Source organism: Orussus abietinus, unplaced genomic scaffold, assembly GCF_000612105.2.
Source record: "Orussus abietinus isolate OABI.00-Male unplaced genomic scaffold, Oabi_2.0 scaffold6, whole genome shotgun sequence".
Taxonomy (NCBI): Eukaryota; Metazoa; Arthropoda; class Insecta; order Hymenoptera; family Orussidae; genus Orussus; species Orussus abietinus.
This window is the reverse complement of record NW_019396002.1, coordinates 1,492,123-1,509,050: the sequence shown is the minus strand read 5'-3', so window position 1 is coordinate 1,509,050 and position 16,928 is coordinate 1,492,123. Positions and strand designations below refer to the sequence as shown.

General features: G+C 47.6%; 1 protein-coding gene across 5 annotated transcripts in view; it reads right to left on the bottom strand.

Moving 5' to 3' along the window:
• Nucleotides 1–16,928, bottom strand: part of LOC105694223 (potassium voltage-gated channel subfamily H member 2) — an 83,043-nt gene that overhangs the window by 12,461 nt on the left and 53,654 nt on the right. For all 5 annotated transcript variants that reach the window (XM_012414685.2, XM_012414689.2, XM_012414686.2 and 2 more), the window contains 7 exons: nucleotides 7,270–7,513; nucleotides 6,704–6,885; nucleotides 2,800–2,954; nucleotides 1,435–1,555; nucleotides 1,222–1,342; nucleotides 838–1,147; nucleotides 11–347 (listed from right to left, as the gene is read on the bottom strand). In XM_012414685.2, coding sequence (XP_012270108.1) covers nucleotides 11–347; nucleotides 838–1,147; nucleotides 1,222–1,342; nucleotides 1,435–1,555; nucleotides 2,800–2,954; nucleotides 6,704–6,885; nucleotides 7,270–7,513 — 1,470 coding nt within the window. The remainder of the gene's footprint in view (nucleotides 1–10; nucleotides 348–837; nucleotides 1,148–1,221; nucleotides 1,343–1,434; nucleotides 1,556–2,799; nucleotides 2,955–6,703; nucleotides 6,886–7,269; nucleotides 7,514–16,928) is intronic.

Here is a 16,928-nt window from a genome sequence, read left to right as displayed (position 1 = left end):
ACGGACTAACGTCTCTCATGTTAAAAGTAATTTCCAAGTTCTGGCTGAAGTGGTTGGAAAACTCCGGGTAGAGGGCAAGGACGTCCAGCAGATCGTCCCTGTGGATCTTGTGCAGGTCGCAGTAAGTCAGGGCCTTAACGTTGCAGGACGACTTCCCTACTGTGGGGTATATGCAAGGATTCTCCCCGAAGATGTCGTCCTTCCCCAGAATGGCCATCACTATGTCGTCCTTGACTATCTCGATGCTCCCCCGGGAGATGAAGTACAAAGAGGTTAGCACGTCGCCTCGGTGTACCAGGATGTCGCTAGGCGGCGCGTGAGTCGTCTTGAACTTCAGCGAGAGGGCCCTGCAATCGAAATGCGTTACTAACTTCAGTTACTAAGTCACTAAATCGTATGTAAACTAAGTCCTGAAAAATAATCACTGACCGAGTTACTCTTTAAGGGACTTCGATACTCAAGCTGATGATTTGAATCGACCCCTTAGAATGACTGTTTCTAAAACACCGTACCTTGTAATCTAAGCATCTACCTTTCTTGTAAGCATCTATTGACATCGTAACATTCCGAAGTATCGATTATGGCTTACATTACATAACGCATGTAATACTCATGTAGTCGTTAGGTAACACTCGTTGCCCGCCTACATCCGTGTTACGTGATTATTGTGCCAGGTCAAGTAAGCAGTTTTAGACCGCGGGTACCAGCACTCGAAACGTTTCGTTTACAAGGCTGTGTAACTTCCAAGTTACGTGACGCTCGCCAAGGTTATATCGTTATCGATATGAATCGAGCTGACGATGTCCTTAGAGCTGCCATATCGATAAGAGTGCCCACCTCAGACAGCCAGGGCTGGCTCCTTCGAAGGCTTTGCAGTTGTTCAGCAGATTTCTGTTGAGATGGAGGCAGATATCGGCCTGGAGGCACTCGGGGAACCCCTTCAGAACGCTGTTCATGTCGATGCCGTTGGTGTATGTCCACGCGTGCTGGAAGTACTCTTCCAGGCGCTGCCTCAGCGGGTTTGGGATCTGGTGGAACCTGATGAACTCCCTGACCCTCAGCATCTGGGTGTGGTACCGAGCAGTGCCGCTGTAAAGTCGCTGGATGATAGCCGAGACGTTTCCGAAGATACTGGCGTACATTAGAGCTGTTGGATTGAATTTTCAATAGTACCGCGTTATTCTTGGCAATATCTCGTTATCTCAAACTACTCCAACTCACATCCAATCAGCATGACGATGATGGTGAAGATCTTCTCGGCGTCGGTGTTGGGCGCCACATTGCCGAACCCTACGGAGGTCAAACTGCTGAACGTGAAGTACAGGGCCGTGACGTAACGGCTCTGAAAGTCGAAGAATAAAGACGGTTCTTACTTCTAATTTGCCATGTTTTTAGAGGGAGGGACGTTGTACTTTTTAATGGTTTAACGCTTGCCTTGATGCTCGGTCCCCCGGTGTTGTTATGTGTGTAAAACTGGTGCGTGTCGTTGGCGAGGATATCCAGCCAGCCGACTTTGCTCTTCAAAGATGGCCGCTCGGCGTTGCCGATCGCGTACCTGCAGAAATATAAAAGAACAGTCGGAAATCGGTCAAAATCGCAGCCGCATCTCGGTGGTTTGGGGAGATTCACTTCGAAACTACTTTTTGGGATAATCATCAGGACTCGGAAACGATCAGTGTTGGCAATTAAGCCGAGTTAATTGCGGAGGTGGCGCACGTCTTCGGCCCGAAAGTTACGTGATGAAGTCAAATAGGTGGCGCCCACGTCAGAGCTCGGCAACTTTTCCAATCATTGGATCTTTCCAGTTCGGTGCGAAAACTTTAAAGCTACCGGAACAATTTCTGATTGACTTTTAAATGAAACATTCCTTTCCCGCCCACGTTAATGCGCCCAATAATGGCGTCCTTTTCGACGGCGTCGCCAATACTGACCCTTCTTTCTGTGGATCTACGGATCTTTTTTAAACGCATATCCAAACGACGAACGTCGCTAGTGCTCATCAAAGGGGACACGAGTACCTAAGCATAAGCGTTAATCAACTGAAAACACTGAAAACGCTGAAAGGTTTACGATAAAGACCTCTATCGCTGTAAACAATTTTACGGGAGGCTCGTTACACGTAGCGCATATGTAACTACTGACAACTACATTTAAACGCTACGAACAGTGACTTCTAAACTATACTTGGTGAAATCATAAATTGTTCAAACGCCCGCAACCTTTTCACTTCAATCGCAAATTAAAATCACGTAAAATAGCAGGGCATAATACCGTTCGAATGCCGATTAACCATGACGGCTATTATTTTTTCTCGCCTTCGTCTGTTGTCTACTTCAAAGTACCTTCCGTTGCCTCTGTTAATGTCGCAAGCCCCCAAGACTCTTTTCCTACTCGCGCAAATGTTCGCCCTTCTTCAATTAACGATAATTAATTCCCTCGCATTATTACTTTAATTGGAGGACTATTTACACTATTTCTGGCTCCCTGAATACAGGCAGTTCTAACGAGGCCATTAGTAAAGCAGTACCGAGGGCAATTTTTCTCTGCAAATCGATTATTCGCCGCGTCTCTGAGTCTTCTCCGTTTCGTGGAATTTTGGACAAATTGAACCAATTCTCGAAATACCGGCTCGACGTCGATTTCGTCCGACTATTCGGACCATCGAGGCGTCAAAGATGGCGGACCACCTTTCGCTGGAATGTTCTTTCCTCAAACATTTCCGGGCATCTCGCGAGTGTAGAAATTTCATTTAATCAATTCGGGGGGCGGATTACAGGATTTACGTGAAAACTCACTCACCAGATACAGGCCATCCAATGAGCGATTAGCGCGAAGGAGGCCATTAACAAGAGCAACACGGCGGCGCCATATTCGCTGTAGCGATCGATCTTTCGCGCCACTCTGACCAATCGGAGAAGCCGTGCGGTTTTCAGCAAACCAATCAGCGTCGTAGTCTGAAATTAGCGCGAATTTTGTCCTCTTTCGACGCGTTCTTACCGCCACTTTGCATATTCTTTTATTCGCCCATTGCCCCGCCTGAGTCGACCCAACTGCCGCGACTTCCTTTACTTCCTTTTATCCTCATCGGATCTTTCATCGATTTAAATCAATTAATAATGCCGTCGTCGAGCCAGTTTTCAGTAAAACTTGGAGACAAACGGTCCCGGCTATTGGATCGCACGCAGGAACGGCAACAATAAAGATACGGTTATTAATATTATTGCCAAAGAAACAGCAGTCACAAGAGAGATGGCCGGGAAGTCAACGGTGGGGAATGGAGAGGAGAGGAAAGTATCTTTGTATTCGGAATTACTACTGTCTGCAAGTCTACTGCAGTCAAAATCATACTATAAGAAAACCACATGTAAATGGTTACGTAAAGCAAGTAATTAATTATTATAAGTTAACTTTTTCCTTCCCAAAAGAATCTTTAGTCCTTCTCTAGTAGATAAAATGTTGTCTACGTCTTTCGAATCTTTCCTCGGTATTTTACAAATAGAAATGATACAAAAAAGAATTCAATTCCAACGGCACGTCTACAGATGTTAATCTACGTTTCCTAGGAAGTGAAAATTTTTAAAAAGCATGTATTAAATTAATTGACGAGCCGGTGGTATTTTTCAATCTACAACTGCAGAAATTCATCTGCCTCGGTCCTTTCATTCGGGGAATGGAATTTCGGGAAACGGAAAATGCAAAAGACGTCCAAAGTAGATCTTTGAATATTTTGAAAGCGTCTAATTTATGCTCAAAAACGTTAGGATTAAAAAAAAAACGTTTCTTTGCACGCGATTTATGAAAACGTCGGACATGGAAAATCAGCTCTTTGAATGCCTCTTTTGCATTGATTCGGGACGGTCGGGTTAGAGAAGGGAATTGAATCACGTTATGCGGATACTGACCAAATTTAGCGTATTCTCCATTTCGAGAAATCCAATTTGAAAAGAAACGAAACCGTAGTCTAAAAGTAAAGGCGCATCCTTGTTGCATTATTCGAAAGAAGATAACATCCATCGACCGGTACTTCTGGAAGCGAGTCTTCCTAAGTAGGAAAAATGGCGGTCGATTTAAACTCGCCCGACAGGGTTGAAAATTCGGAGATGCATTATTCTTTCGAAAATGGCGGTTCGCCGTTTACGATTAATCATAAATGACTACCTACGGTTAATCGAGAATCTCGATCGGTTGTCTCTGCAGTTAATCTCTATCATGCAGACTTTCTAAGTATGAGTCCAATCAACCAATCCAAAATTCAGCCTAGATATGACTAGTTGTCATTAACAGTATACACATTACGAAGAGACAGAGAGAGAGAGAGAGAGAGTGAGAGATAGAAAGAGAGATAGAGAGAAAGAGAGAGAGAGGTGGGAAGAAAGAAGACGAAGCGCTGAAGCGGCGAAATGGTAGTCACGTGTACGAAAGCGCAATAAAGGGAGAAAAAGAAAAATGGAGAAGAAAATCTGTCAACAGATCTCGAGCAAACAACCGATCGATCGGCCGATTCAAACAGGGCTATCCTCTGTACAGCTTGCAAACGTAAGCATAAGACAACAAAGAAGAAGAAGGCAACAAACGGAAGTGGGACCAACCGAAAGGGGAGTCTATTGGGGAACCAAACCGCCATTATGAAGCTTACAAGTTTTACAGATAACTCCGCCGAGTCGCGCCGTACCTTCGATTTTCAGGCTCTCTTAGCAGTGTGCCACGTGTTAGTGTACGTGTGTGGTGGCGTACCGAGATTTATACCTCTTATTCGAGCCGAAAAGCCGAATTGAAAACTCGAGGTGGAGGACCTTGCCGTCCGCGATCGGCCCGAAGGCCCAAAGCCCCGCCCCCACCCCCGTTTCGAGCGCTCCCCCTTCCGTACGGGTCAAACCAGCAATTTGTCAATTACTTCAGTGAACAATGGAAGGTTTTCCTTTCGGAAATTCTTGCAGCACAAGCGCGAGTGTTTTGCGTGCATGGATCGCCCCGGGATCGTCCAAAAAGCAATGGCGTTCACGATGTATGAGTTATTATCTCTTTTTTTTCGCTTTCTTTTGTCCACTGTTGTTCTTCGAGATCGCCTTGTTGTGTGATTAGGAGAAGAGAAAAGAAATAAGAGAGAAGAGAAAAGAAGAGAACGGAAGGGAACAGAAGAGAAGAAGAAGAGGAAGATAACACAGTGCTAAGGCTCGTGTGTGACGATTGCGCGTATACATATCGCTTTCGAGAATGAAGGTTCAATTTCGAGTTATCACCGAGAGCCGAGTCGACTGTGCAGAAACAAATCCAGAAGAGTGTGGTGTAGTAAGCGTTGAGTACATATTATATTGGTATTTATATTTGTAATAATATTAATTAATATATGTGAGAAAGAAATAGAAAGAGTAAGAAAGAGAAAGAGAGAGAGAGAGAGAGAAAGACAGAGACAGAAATAAGTTTTGTGGTGATGGATTTACGGCAAAATCGGTTATCAAATCTGCGTGGAAACTTCAGGCTGTGACTAACCTCGTCCTTGTCCAAGCCGAGCTACGAAAACGTTAAACTGAGGTTAAATTTCTTTGTCTTTTTCGAGTTTCCTTATCGGTGGGTCGATCAATTAATTTTGATAACCTACCCTCCCCCGCAAACCTCTTTAGAAATCCCATTCCGAACGAGTCCGGAGTCTCAAAACGTGGGCTATCTTTAAATATCGAATATACCTCTTTTTCACTTTCAACAAACTCGGACCCCGAGATAGCGGACCGGGGGGGCTTAATTCCCAAAAGTCAAAAAGAATCTCATCGCCGAGGACGGGCACGACTTCGGGATCGTCTGCCAAGGGGAACGAGAGATCAAAAGAGAGAAAGAGAAAGAAAAAGAAAATCGAGGTAAAGAAAACGAATGAAAAGTATCGGGGGAGAGAAAAAAAGAACGTAAACGTAGGGGTAAAAAAAAAAAGAAGAACGGTCTCAAAAGTGGCCGGATCACTATTCGGGAAAAAGTCGAAATGTAAAACGTGGACGTAATTAAGAAGACTCGGGGAGGTATTCCGTTACCAAAACTCTGTACGAGTACATAAACGTGCACTTATAAACATATACATATGTATTTCGTATTATATATGTATATTTCATACATGTGCCAAAGACGCTCAAAGTTCTCAACACACCGAAGGGCTTCACATCCTCACGTGTCCAGGACCTCGACACCGGACCGAGCGTTCGAATTCGAAAATTAGGCGGAGGAGATTTAAAGAAAGAAAAAATATATATATAAACAGAAAGAAATCAACCAACACCGAGAAACTGTAAGAGAGGAGAGAACAAGAAACGATACTAAGCGCCCATTTTGACACAGAAGACATCTATACGAAGAGGCGTCCTCAGGGTTTCGACACCTCCATGAGTCTTACGATATCTAACACTGACATTCTTCGAGTACGTGCCAAGGTCCCAAAAAGGAAACCGCATCTCTGTTCCTGGATTCCTCTGCATTGGGGCGTGATAACCGATCAAAGAGAGCTTGGACCACGCCCCAGCAACGATTAGGGAGTCCCCATTGGCTGTTTCGTCGCTCAAACCACGCCCCTCGCGACCCGCCCACAAATCCCGACCAGATTCCCAAAAACCGTGTTAGATTAGAACTCGCGTTCCCCCCCGGGGAACAGAAATGCGGAATCTTTTCGAGATTTATCTCAGTGAGGCAGACTGAATTTCTAATCTCTTCAATCCATGCATACCTCGTCAGTGTCGGAGCCGAAAAGCAGAAGATCAAAGGGAATGGCGGCTACGAGGTCGATGACGAACCAGCCTTTCAGGTAATGGATGGCGATCTTCCAAGGATGCGACACGACCTCGTCGTTGCTGTTGACGAAGGTCGTGCGGAAGTTGATGAGGATGTCGACGATGAAGGTGACGTCGACTGCGGGTCAAATTGGACAAGTTCGTGGGTTTGAGTATCAGCAACGGTGAGGGCAAGGTGCAAGATAAAGCTACATTGTTTGATAAAATGACACGAACGGATTGTTCTCACATTACGTGTTTCGCGGTGACTATCTATACAGGGTGATTCAAGATGGCCGGATTTAAAACCATACCACGTTTCTCCTATCTACTGGGGAGTCCAGACCGCAACATATTCTAGGAAATATACTCTATTCAATCCTGTGGTCCCAAACATGCGAACAATTGTCCGTTTCGATTCCGCAAAATAGTTTTGCCTTGCACTGCGCCCTTCGATTTACACTCGGACAAGCTCGCCTTCTAAGATCTAGGGATTCGAGGAATGATCTACCCTGGCACTAACCTATCAGGTCGATGATGACGATTGGGTCGTCGCCGTACTTCTTCGACTTTCTCGTGGTGTAGTCAGGCTCGGAAAGCAGAAACGCTGCGACGTACGGTGTAAAAATGGCGGTGTACATCACGAGGATCAGGATCACCCAGTCCCAGACTGCCTTGAAGGGGGAATAGTGCAGAATGGTCCACTTGTTGATGCGTGGTGATTGTAGTTTGTACTCGGGAAGGACATCGGCACCAAGGGACAAAACCTGGAAAACAGATAAACATAGTTGGGTCAGTTAGGGGTCCATCGGCACATTTAAAGGCATGTTGTGGTGTGCAAATTTATGTATGCATTAGGTTCTATTCTAAGCACAAAATCATCTTAATGTATCGAGTAACCTATGATGCATCATCACAGCAACCCTATCCTCTTACCGTTCTAGCCTGATTCTTACGATCAAGCCGTGAAGACGTCCCTGTCGGACAGCCTAAGACCACTTTCCTACTCATCGTAAACAGTCTGGGACATGTTCCGGTCGCTTCAAGTTCAAGAACTTAACTAACAGGCTTTTCCTCAGTCCCACGTACAAGTTTACCGAGGATTAAAACTCTAACCGGCAAGGTCACGGAACTTTGCGATCGTCCTAACCGCGTAGCGGGTCATAGGTGACACCCCTTAAGAAAGGGTCCTAACCCCAACTTGTATCGAGGCTCTTTCCATTTCTGAGTTTAACAAGAATTCAGCATCCTGATTCGCTACATCGCCATAAAAAAACCCGATAACGCATTTATCCAACGCACGGATGCCTACATCCTCCTTCATCAAAAGTACCACACAGAGTCGAAACCACAAAATCCAAGTGTCTTCCAAGTACTTTGTCGATCCCCGCGTCACACACTTAGTTAGGAATCAAGGCCACCACGTATTCGAGACGAGGACAGTGCTCCTCCACCAATGCACGGACTCAAGGGCCACATCACCAACGCTGATGGGTTGTTGGGTCCTCACCGGAGCACTGCGGTGTTTCCAGGGTAACGTCCACTTTTAAGACGCCCCGTCGCACCCATCGTGGTATTCTGAGGTTAGGATCCCTCCTTATTTTCCTAAGTAGGGCCTGTTTCCCTAATAGAACTGCAGCCGAGGCAACCTCGCCTTCGCCAACGAGGCCCTGGCGATGCCTACGAGGAGACTCCTAATCTCGACTAATAACTCGGCCCTCCCCGGGATCGGTCTTCCTCATCGATTTCTTATTATCGGCCTCCATCTCCGGAAAAGCGTGTGGGTCACCCGGGTGGGAGGGGCCGGCCCTAGCTACTCGAATGCAAATTTGAGAATCGATCCCTTATTCATGAGACCTCCTTGCGGTGCCTGCTTCGAGGTTTCGGAGTTCCATCCCTCGACGCCTTCTGGCCCTAACAAAGAGGCATCATAGGGGAGACGCGATTCGCTGTTATCAGAGTAACGACGTGGTCTGTGGATTTCTCGGATCAACGGATGATAGACACATTTAACACCCTCTAAACGGGGGTTCTAACGATTGCCAGCGGGTCCGCCCTTCACCTCATGTATATTGATGGACACTTTTGGGATTTTTGAAAGGAGATTCCCTGGTAATGCCATTTAGGTTCGATCCTATGCTTCCGGTCGCCACATCAACTTTTGTACTCAGCTCACGGCCAGCTGATCCTTCTAACTCGACTCGTGAGGAAAGAAGTGATTTACATGTGGCGCCTCGGGTTTTCGGGAAGAATGAAAGTGGAGAGGCAAACACAGGAGGAGGGAACACGTTTGCGTCGTAAATGAAAAAACGATCTAATGAAACCAGAGGCTCTCAAAGTCTGGTTCTAAAGTTGGAGGTCTCCCTTCTGTTTCAAGTCATCGTGTTAGTATGCGGAAGCTTGGAGACGGTTCAAGAATTATTTAGGCCTAATATGCTCCTATTTAGACCAGCCACTTATCTGGCGTCCTACTTAACAAAGTCGGAAATACTTAGTCGCGTTAATCGCTTATATAAATTTGCACGCAACAGGGCCAAACGTATCGTGCTTATCAACACCCCTGATGTTCGATACGGTAATTATGGAGTAACACGTGCATTGCGTGGAATTAATTGACGGATCAGCCCATAAAACGTTAAGCAAAGTGAAGGCTTCGTTACCGTGGAGAGGGTGGATCCGAAGATCTGCTTCTTCTTCCCGTTTCCGAAATACGAACGCACTACTGTAGCAGACATTTTCATGAAAACTTCCAAAGTCATTCTCAAGAACAATTGGGACGAGGAAACGCGCGTTCATCCGACGAGTGTACGTATCGAAAGAATCTCTATTGCCAAAAAAGAAATCCTTGCCTCCATTAATCACAGGCGTGTCATTTTTTTAAATATTTTTCAAGACGTCTGTTCTCCCCGTTGATTTTATTTGAATTTTCCCCGAACACTCACATACGCTTGAAATTAGTGAAGATTAAAAAATTCCGACACTGATCATTGGACTCCATTTAAAATGTTAAAAAACCGCGTTGAATTTCCGATTCGAACGATATTTTCGGCTCGCTTTCCCGCCGACACGAGGAGCTTTCGAGCTTGAAAGTCGACTTTTCCGCAACGACAAGTTTAAGTTTCTAGAAAAGGGACGAGTCCTTTGAAATCGTCCGTGAAAATCAACTTTCGACTTTAAGCTCCACGAAACACGGATCAGTAACTTCCTTCGAGCTTCTGCCGAGCTTTTACAGAGACGAATCGCGCGGTGGTCGTGGATCTTCCAGTGGATCTCATTCCACGGTCTATTTCGGAACGGAACGTGCAGCCGCACGCTCCCACAGGCACGGCAAAACTAAACAGAAGCTTTCATTTACCACCAGAGCAGAGCTTTCCGAACTTCGTGGACTTTCCGAAAACATCCGCTCTCGAGGCCAAATGCGACCGAACTTTATGGGTGCCGTGGATGGACATCCGGTTGGATGGCTGGAGGAGCCGGGCATAAAAATCAGAAATAGGTCCAGGGGGAAATTATCGGGGAACGAAGACAGATGGTGCGTGGGTGTCGGAAAGCACGCCTCATTCGGGGCCTTTTCGTTTCATTTTTTGTTTGTTTTAACGCGGCCGATTTTTCTCGTAACAACGATAGCTGAAGTGAGGTTTCCTGCCAAATGTTCAACTCTAAACCCCGACACACGAGGATTTCACTTACCCCTCTCATAGACGTTAAAAAGAGTTTATATTACATCGCCCAGGTAATGGTCACTAGGGACGCGCTTCCTTTGACAACGGTTGCTAGCGACGCGGCTCCCTTGGCAACGGTTGCTACGGACGCCATTACTCCTGGAACGCTTACCACAGCGGCATCTACTCCACTGACTGCTGTCATAACATGTCAATCTCCATCTCCAAGTGACTTAACATAAACTGTATTCCTTGCCATAACCTTTTCATGGTTGTAATGCGTACTGCAGGACGATCAACACCTATCTTCCCACGGCTAAGCCTATTTCCCTACTTTACATTAAAGGGGACATCGTCTATAATTGTCTGTAACGCATTTCCTCGGGTCACTGCTATAATAAAAATCGATAAGTGAGTTATTCCTGGAAACGGAGCATGAAAACCAGAGACGGGAAACGAACTATATGTACCGTGTGTAAAAATATTATAAACATCGTGCACGAATAAAAGCTAAAACAGCTTTTTAGCAAGTTGCCGATTTTCGCCTCGCCGCAAAGAAGTCCAGCCGAGCCGGCAATCTTTCTTCCCTCCTTATTGGTTTATTTTTACCTTCGACAGGTTCATCACCCACTCGACCCTCGTGCGGGGGCGGATTATTTTCGTAGCTTTGAACGTGTTCCGGCGCAATTGCGAAATCGCGTTAATATTTTCATGGAACTCCGCTGGGCCGACCTCACGTGCCGCGCAAGCACGAGGTCGAGCTTTTCCGAAACCATGTCAAACCTTTCTCTCATTTCTTTTCCCGCCATGCGTCACGTTGCACCGCGAGAATAACCGATCGCGAGGTTAATTTTAAACGTCGAATCCCATTCTACCGCATCTCCAGCACGAATCACCTTTCATTACCGAAGGAAGCCCGAAAACGTCGATTTTGAAAAGCTCAAACGTTTCTCTCCCTCTTTCCAAAACTCTTGATCAGCCGAAGCCCTTCGAGAATGAAACGACTGATTGAAGTCTATTCCCCAGTCGAGACCGACTTTGTCAATCAATAATTAAATCAATGGTAAATTTAATCAATGGCTAATGGAATTGTGCCGGTTCTTCATTGATGGCAACTATACTTTTATATTATTCTCCTTTTTAATGCGAGTACCGACGCCGACTAGAAGGACGACCGTAAAATATTTTCGATCAAGGATCCCCACCAGACACGAATGTATTTTAAGCCCTTAATTGTAAATAGGATCTTAGACCTCTGGTTCTCGACGAATAGCAGATCACCTCGGCTCGGATCATTTATAGAAAATCATAAACCCAGTTATCTGCGACTTTTATTAAGAAGGGATATATAGTCGATATTAAGGCGACGAACGAAGTCCACGGGCTTAAGGCCGATTTTTAATTACTATAAACTTAGGTAATATTACTCAACTAAGTAAATTAGAAAAATGAACAACACGTCAATTTCCAAAGAAAGGGTGCTTATTCAAGATAGTAATATTAAGTTTTAAACAATGTAATTTCGAGAAGGGAATGAATAAATTAAACCCGCAAGTTTCAGAAGCCTTGCGGCAATATGTATCGACGTTATACCTCTTTTTCTGTGCACTTAAGGTGTATGCCGAGCAAGTTGTTCCGAGTAAAGAACTTCCCTAATGGAAGGTTAGAACGGAGGGTTAACCTAGATACCCGTGAGGTCGGTTTCCAAGTATGATAATATATGTCTATTAACAACGTCCTCTCGCTGCAAATCAAACGGGCCCAGTTGTGCGGTTTGAAAAATCACTAACGTGAAGAAAAAAAAACGGGTCAAGCGGTAAATTAAATATTCAGGTAAAATCGTGGAATCAGGACCTTTACTAATTAATTGGAACGACCAGTAAGAAGCTTTAAATGGGTACGAATTACCACAATTTCTTGGAGGACTTGCGGAATTCCGTTCCATCAAACTCCCGCAGGATTCTGATCGATCCTCGAAATCTGAAGTAATAACAAATCGTAAGTAGCCATTCAACGACGCTCATCGACGCTTTCCTCCTCTCTGCACTTAAGGTTAACGTCGAGCAGATTGTTCCTCGTGGACGACTTCCTTAAGGTCGGAGGGTTAACCCAGATATCAGGTGGGTCGGTTTTCGTGACATAACCTCTCCAGACCGGCTGAATCGATCCCGAATAATTTGTCGGAAAGACATTTCTGAAATATTCACCGAGCTCGCTCGAGTGGGGCGTCGAGTTTTCTCCGCTAAGTCGAGAATGGGTTGCGCGTTCGATAGGTGCATGTCAAACGAGGGGCGTGCGCCCCGAATGCACCGATAATGACCTATGACCCACATCGAAAAGGCAGTAGCCTCACGGAGGAAACAATAGATAGCTCCCACGCGAGGAATTCCCGGGAATAGTGCCGAAAAGATCTCCAAACGAAAGAAGTTAGCATAAAAAATGTTATCTCCGCCTGGAAAGCGGATTTCCCGATCGCTCGTCAAAATTCCGATCGAACGTCTCTTTTCCACATTCTCGAGAAATTAATAGTTCCCGAGATATTCAGCGATGAAGTTGACCAATCAGGGAGCGTCAGAGGTAGGGCTTCCCCCACCACTCGGTATCCCACGTGACCAGCCGTCCACGAGACCAGCCAAACTTTTTCAGCGAATATCTCGGGAACCACTGATCTTTCGAGGAACTGCGATATATGTTTTCGGTTCGATTTTCGATGGAGAATCCATTGCAATGGATATAGACGTCATGGGCGGAATTTTCCTCGAGGAAAGTGGCGAAATGACCTTTTCCCCTTAATCCGACTTCGTTTCGAGGCTCGCGGCGAAAGGTCGCTCGGGCGATCGATGCGTTCGCGAAGGGTAGTACGTTTCTAGAATGCATCTCACATGTCCGAAAATAGCACTAACACGGAGAGGACGGAGAGAGCCGGGGAAAATGCATCTTCAGTTTCTCCGACAGAGCGGACAGGCATTGTCTATTTGTCTGAAGAACAGAGACTTCGTTACGCGTTAGATAATGGTCTGTGGATGGAATTAAGATAGTCACAAACGAGCACGAATGGCGACCTCGCTCCTCTGAGAACTTCATTAAGCAATGATTTACGCTTAATGCCTCAATACCTAATCGCGAATATTATTTTCTACCAACAATCGGAACTACTAGAGAAGAGGTTGGGTCCATAACTAGTCCACTTATCTAGATTGATGGTTGGCATAAACTGTTATTGTTGGCGGTAAGAGATACTCCTTAATCCTCGTCCAACAACACGCTACCCAGGAACCGGAAAAGCTCGTACTGGAACGATCAGCCGCTGTTTTCACGGGCGAGTAAAATCAATAGAAACCGCTACTCCTCGTCAAAGATCAAAAGATGTAAAGTGACGCGGCTCATCCGGAACGAAGGACGCTGGAGTCGGGCCAAAGTATTAATGACGACAATCCGATATCATCGGCTTTTCGCGTAGAACAATGACACCTGCGTTCCGGTTTCAAGAGTTTTAGAGCAAGAACAATGAGGTTGAACGATGCTCAGCTAAAAGTGAATGAGCCAAGATTCTCGAAGGATAACAGGGCGGCAGAACGTAATGCTTTTAGCATCCGAGGTTCAACGTCGTCCATGTCTACTAAAATCCTTAATTAAAACGGAGTATCGATTCGGCTAAAGAGGTGGAATTAGGGCCCAGCAAAAACCGTCACCCTGTCCAGAAACTGAGAAATCCAGGATCCATCGCGATGGGATTTACGTGTCATAAACAGGTCGAGGATCGATAAAAACGGCAATACCTCTTTCCTGATGGTTCCTTTAAGCGGCGCCTGAGGTCCCCCGTTCTCCAGCAGAAGACTTTTGGTACTTCCGCCCCTGACCCTGACGCTGCTCCACCTCTGCCTAGGGGTGTCATTTTTCTCCCCCCTCTCCCCCTCCCTGAGGGAGCCGCCCTTGACCCTGAAGGCTCCTAGCACGGCGGGTGCAACGGGAACCTCCAGCTGCCCTAGGAGATGCTCCGACATCGCTCTTGGAGACTTGATGCAGGTCATGGTAGTGGGCGCGAGCGTGTTCGCCGAGGAGACGGACTTGACGAAGAGGTCTTTGCTGTCCCTGGTCCAGCTGGGTACCTTCCTGCCCAGGGCCAAGGTGGTGGGCGCTGAGACGGTCCTGCCGGAGATGACGGGGACGCCCTGTTCGGGGAACCCCTCGAGGGTCTCCGAGTCGTTGGTGTCGGTTCCAGCTGCGGCGCTGGAGCTGGAGATTTTCCCGGTGGAGGAGGACGAAGCCTTCTCCAACAGACTGATCAATCGGGCTCCCACCGGGAACTGATCCCTGTACCCCGTGCTGGGAGCGCTGCTCCTCTTCCCCGAGAACCTGGGAATCCTGGGCCTGCACCTGGCGCCGTCCAGAAGATTGTCCCTCTCCTGGGAGGAGATCTCACTGTCCTCGGGCAGATCCGACGATGTGCTGGGGCTCGCGAGGCCCTGGAACCCAGGCGGAGGTCGCTCGCCACCGGCTCCTAGTCCCACCTGATTCAGGGGGTCCGGCAGTCCCACCTCGTCGAAGGAGCTCGAGGAGGTGGTCCCGGCGTCCGTTATCACAGGCCCCCCATTAGAGGAGACGGACTTGGTCAGCTCTGGACCCCTAACTCGCTCGTGCCAGGCCTCGACCTCCGAGTGGCTCCTCGACCTCTCGCCCAACTGGTCCCGGGTCCTCCCGACCGCGCCTGATCCTCGCTCCCTTCGGTCCCCGCGTGACGTTCCCTTCCTCGCCGACTCCTCGAGGACGTTCCTGCGTGTCCGACCACCCTGGCGCCGCTCCACGGCGGCGCTGGACTCCGAGCTCGGGGACGGAGTCCTCGGCAGGAGCTGCTTGCGCCGGATCACCACGGGAGGCGGGAAGCGGCAGGCCCCAGGACCCCGGGGATACACCTCAGGGTGGCCCTGCACCCGGTGCAGGGCTATTTCCTCCTTCGAGGGGCCCGCTGAGTGGGACTTGGACCGCTTTTCCTTGAACAGCTGAATCTTGCCGGTGGTGGGGGATCAGGTGCCCCTCTCTCGGCGTCTCCCGGTCGACGAAGCCATGTTCCCCGATACTCCTGGCGCTCTCGGGACGAACCGCACCCTCTACCGGGGCTCGGTCGAAAGACCACCCATGACTCAAACTTGAAAGACAAACGGGAAGGCGATCGCACGTCCACGATCGGCATAAACTCCAAGTGGAGCTGGGAAAAAGTCTCCGTATAAAATGTAAAAGGACCCTCTGCTAAACTTAACCTCCTCTCCCTAACCGACCGGCCCTTCGTCCGGTCGTTGTTATGGATTCGATAATTATTAAGTAATGGATGGAACACGGCGACAGTATCAGTCGGCTTGTAAATTGGTTTAACTTTCGGGTTTCAGTCTCGGTCACCTCCTCGTCGCGCGTAATGGGGATTCCTTCTCCGTTGTCCAAGGCGTTGGTTGCGTCGCCCTGGGCTGTGCGACTAGGAGATGTTCCCGACTCTTGTGCGTCTTTTCCCTTAATAATTTCCTAGGTAGTCGGCGGTCGAGAGCAACAATTGAAAAGCCAATGAACGATTGGCCAATCGCCAAACGGGGCGTGCTCTGCCCACGACCTATCACCACTCTTATCAGCGAATCAGACCCCGTGGCCCTGTTGCGACTCCGTGCCAATGCGGACGTCGTTCGTGCACTGGAAGTCCTCGGATTCCTAATCCGAGACGGACCTAAGGTCCGCCATCCCTTCGATAAGGGATCAAAAACGTTCGTTAACGTTTTCTATATTACCCTCCCGCTCTCGCTTGCTTATATTTTGGCACGAATTAATACTAGCGAACACTCGGCGAAATCCCGCCTTCCGCTTCCGACAAATTCCCTCGATTCTTTCTCGCTCCTCATCTTCGAGGATTCCTCTCCTCCAGTCTTTCTGTCGGATTGCACCGTTTACATATAACGGACTATCGTTTTGTGCTTTCAATTTGTGCGACTTGATTCCTCGGGTCACCCTTCTCCCGCGACGCCGTTTACGAGTTCCACGAGAAGTCTCACCCGGACTCAGAAAACTGAGGATTTGGACAGTAACGTAAACAAGGAAGGCAAAAAATCCCCCGTCGACTTATATAACACCTTTAAGAGCCGAAGACTCCTGGATCCGCAGAAAATGACTGGGATTCGTTGTTTCAGTGGTTCCTTCGTCACCCCTTTCCGTGAAATCCAGTGGTTTCCGGGACTACGTCTTCGGAGCATCCAGTCTCCTCGTTACATCGTCCTCCATTGTCTCAAAGAACTAGATACGATTAAAAAGAAGCCTTTTCCGGTCCACGCACCAGCCCCTGTCCAGAGATCGCGTCCTTCGGTGAAAACCGCTTCCTGAGCCCAATTTTGGCCGATTACCCCGGATACGCCGTCGAGAATTCTGAAGTCCAGCACCTCGGGTCCTCGAAATCCACCCTAGACCTCCCAGTCTCTTCTGAGACCTCTGGCCGTATCTTCTAACGTGGGTGGATGAATCAGTTCTCTTGTTTACATGACCCTAG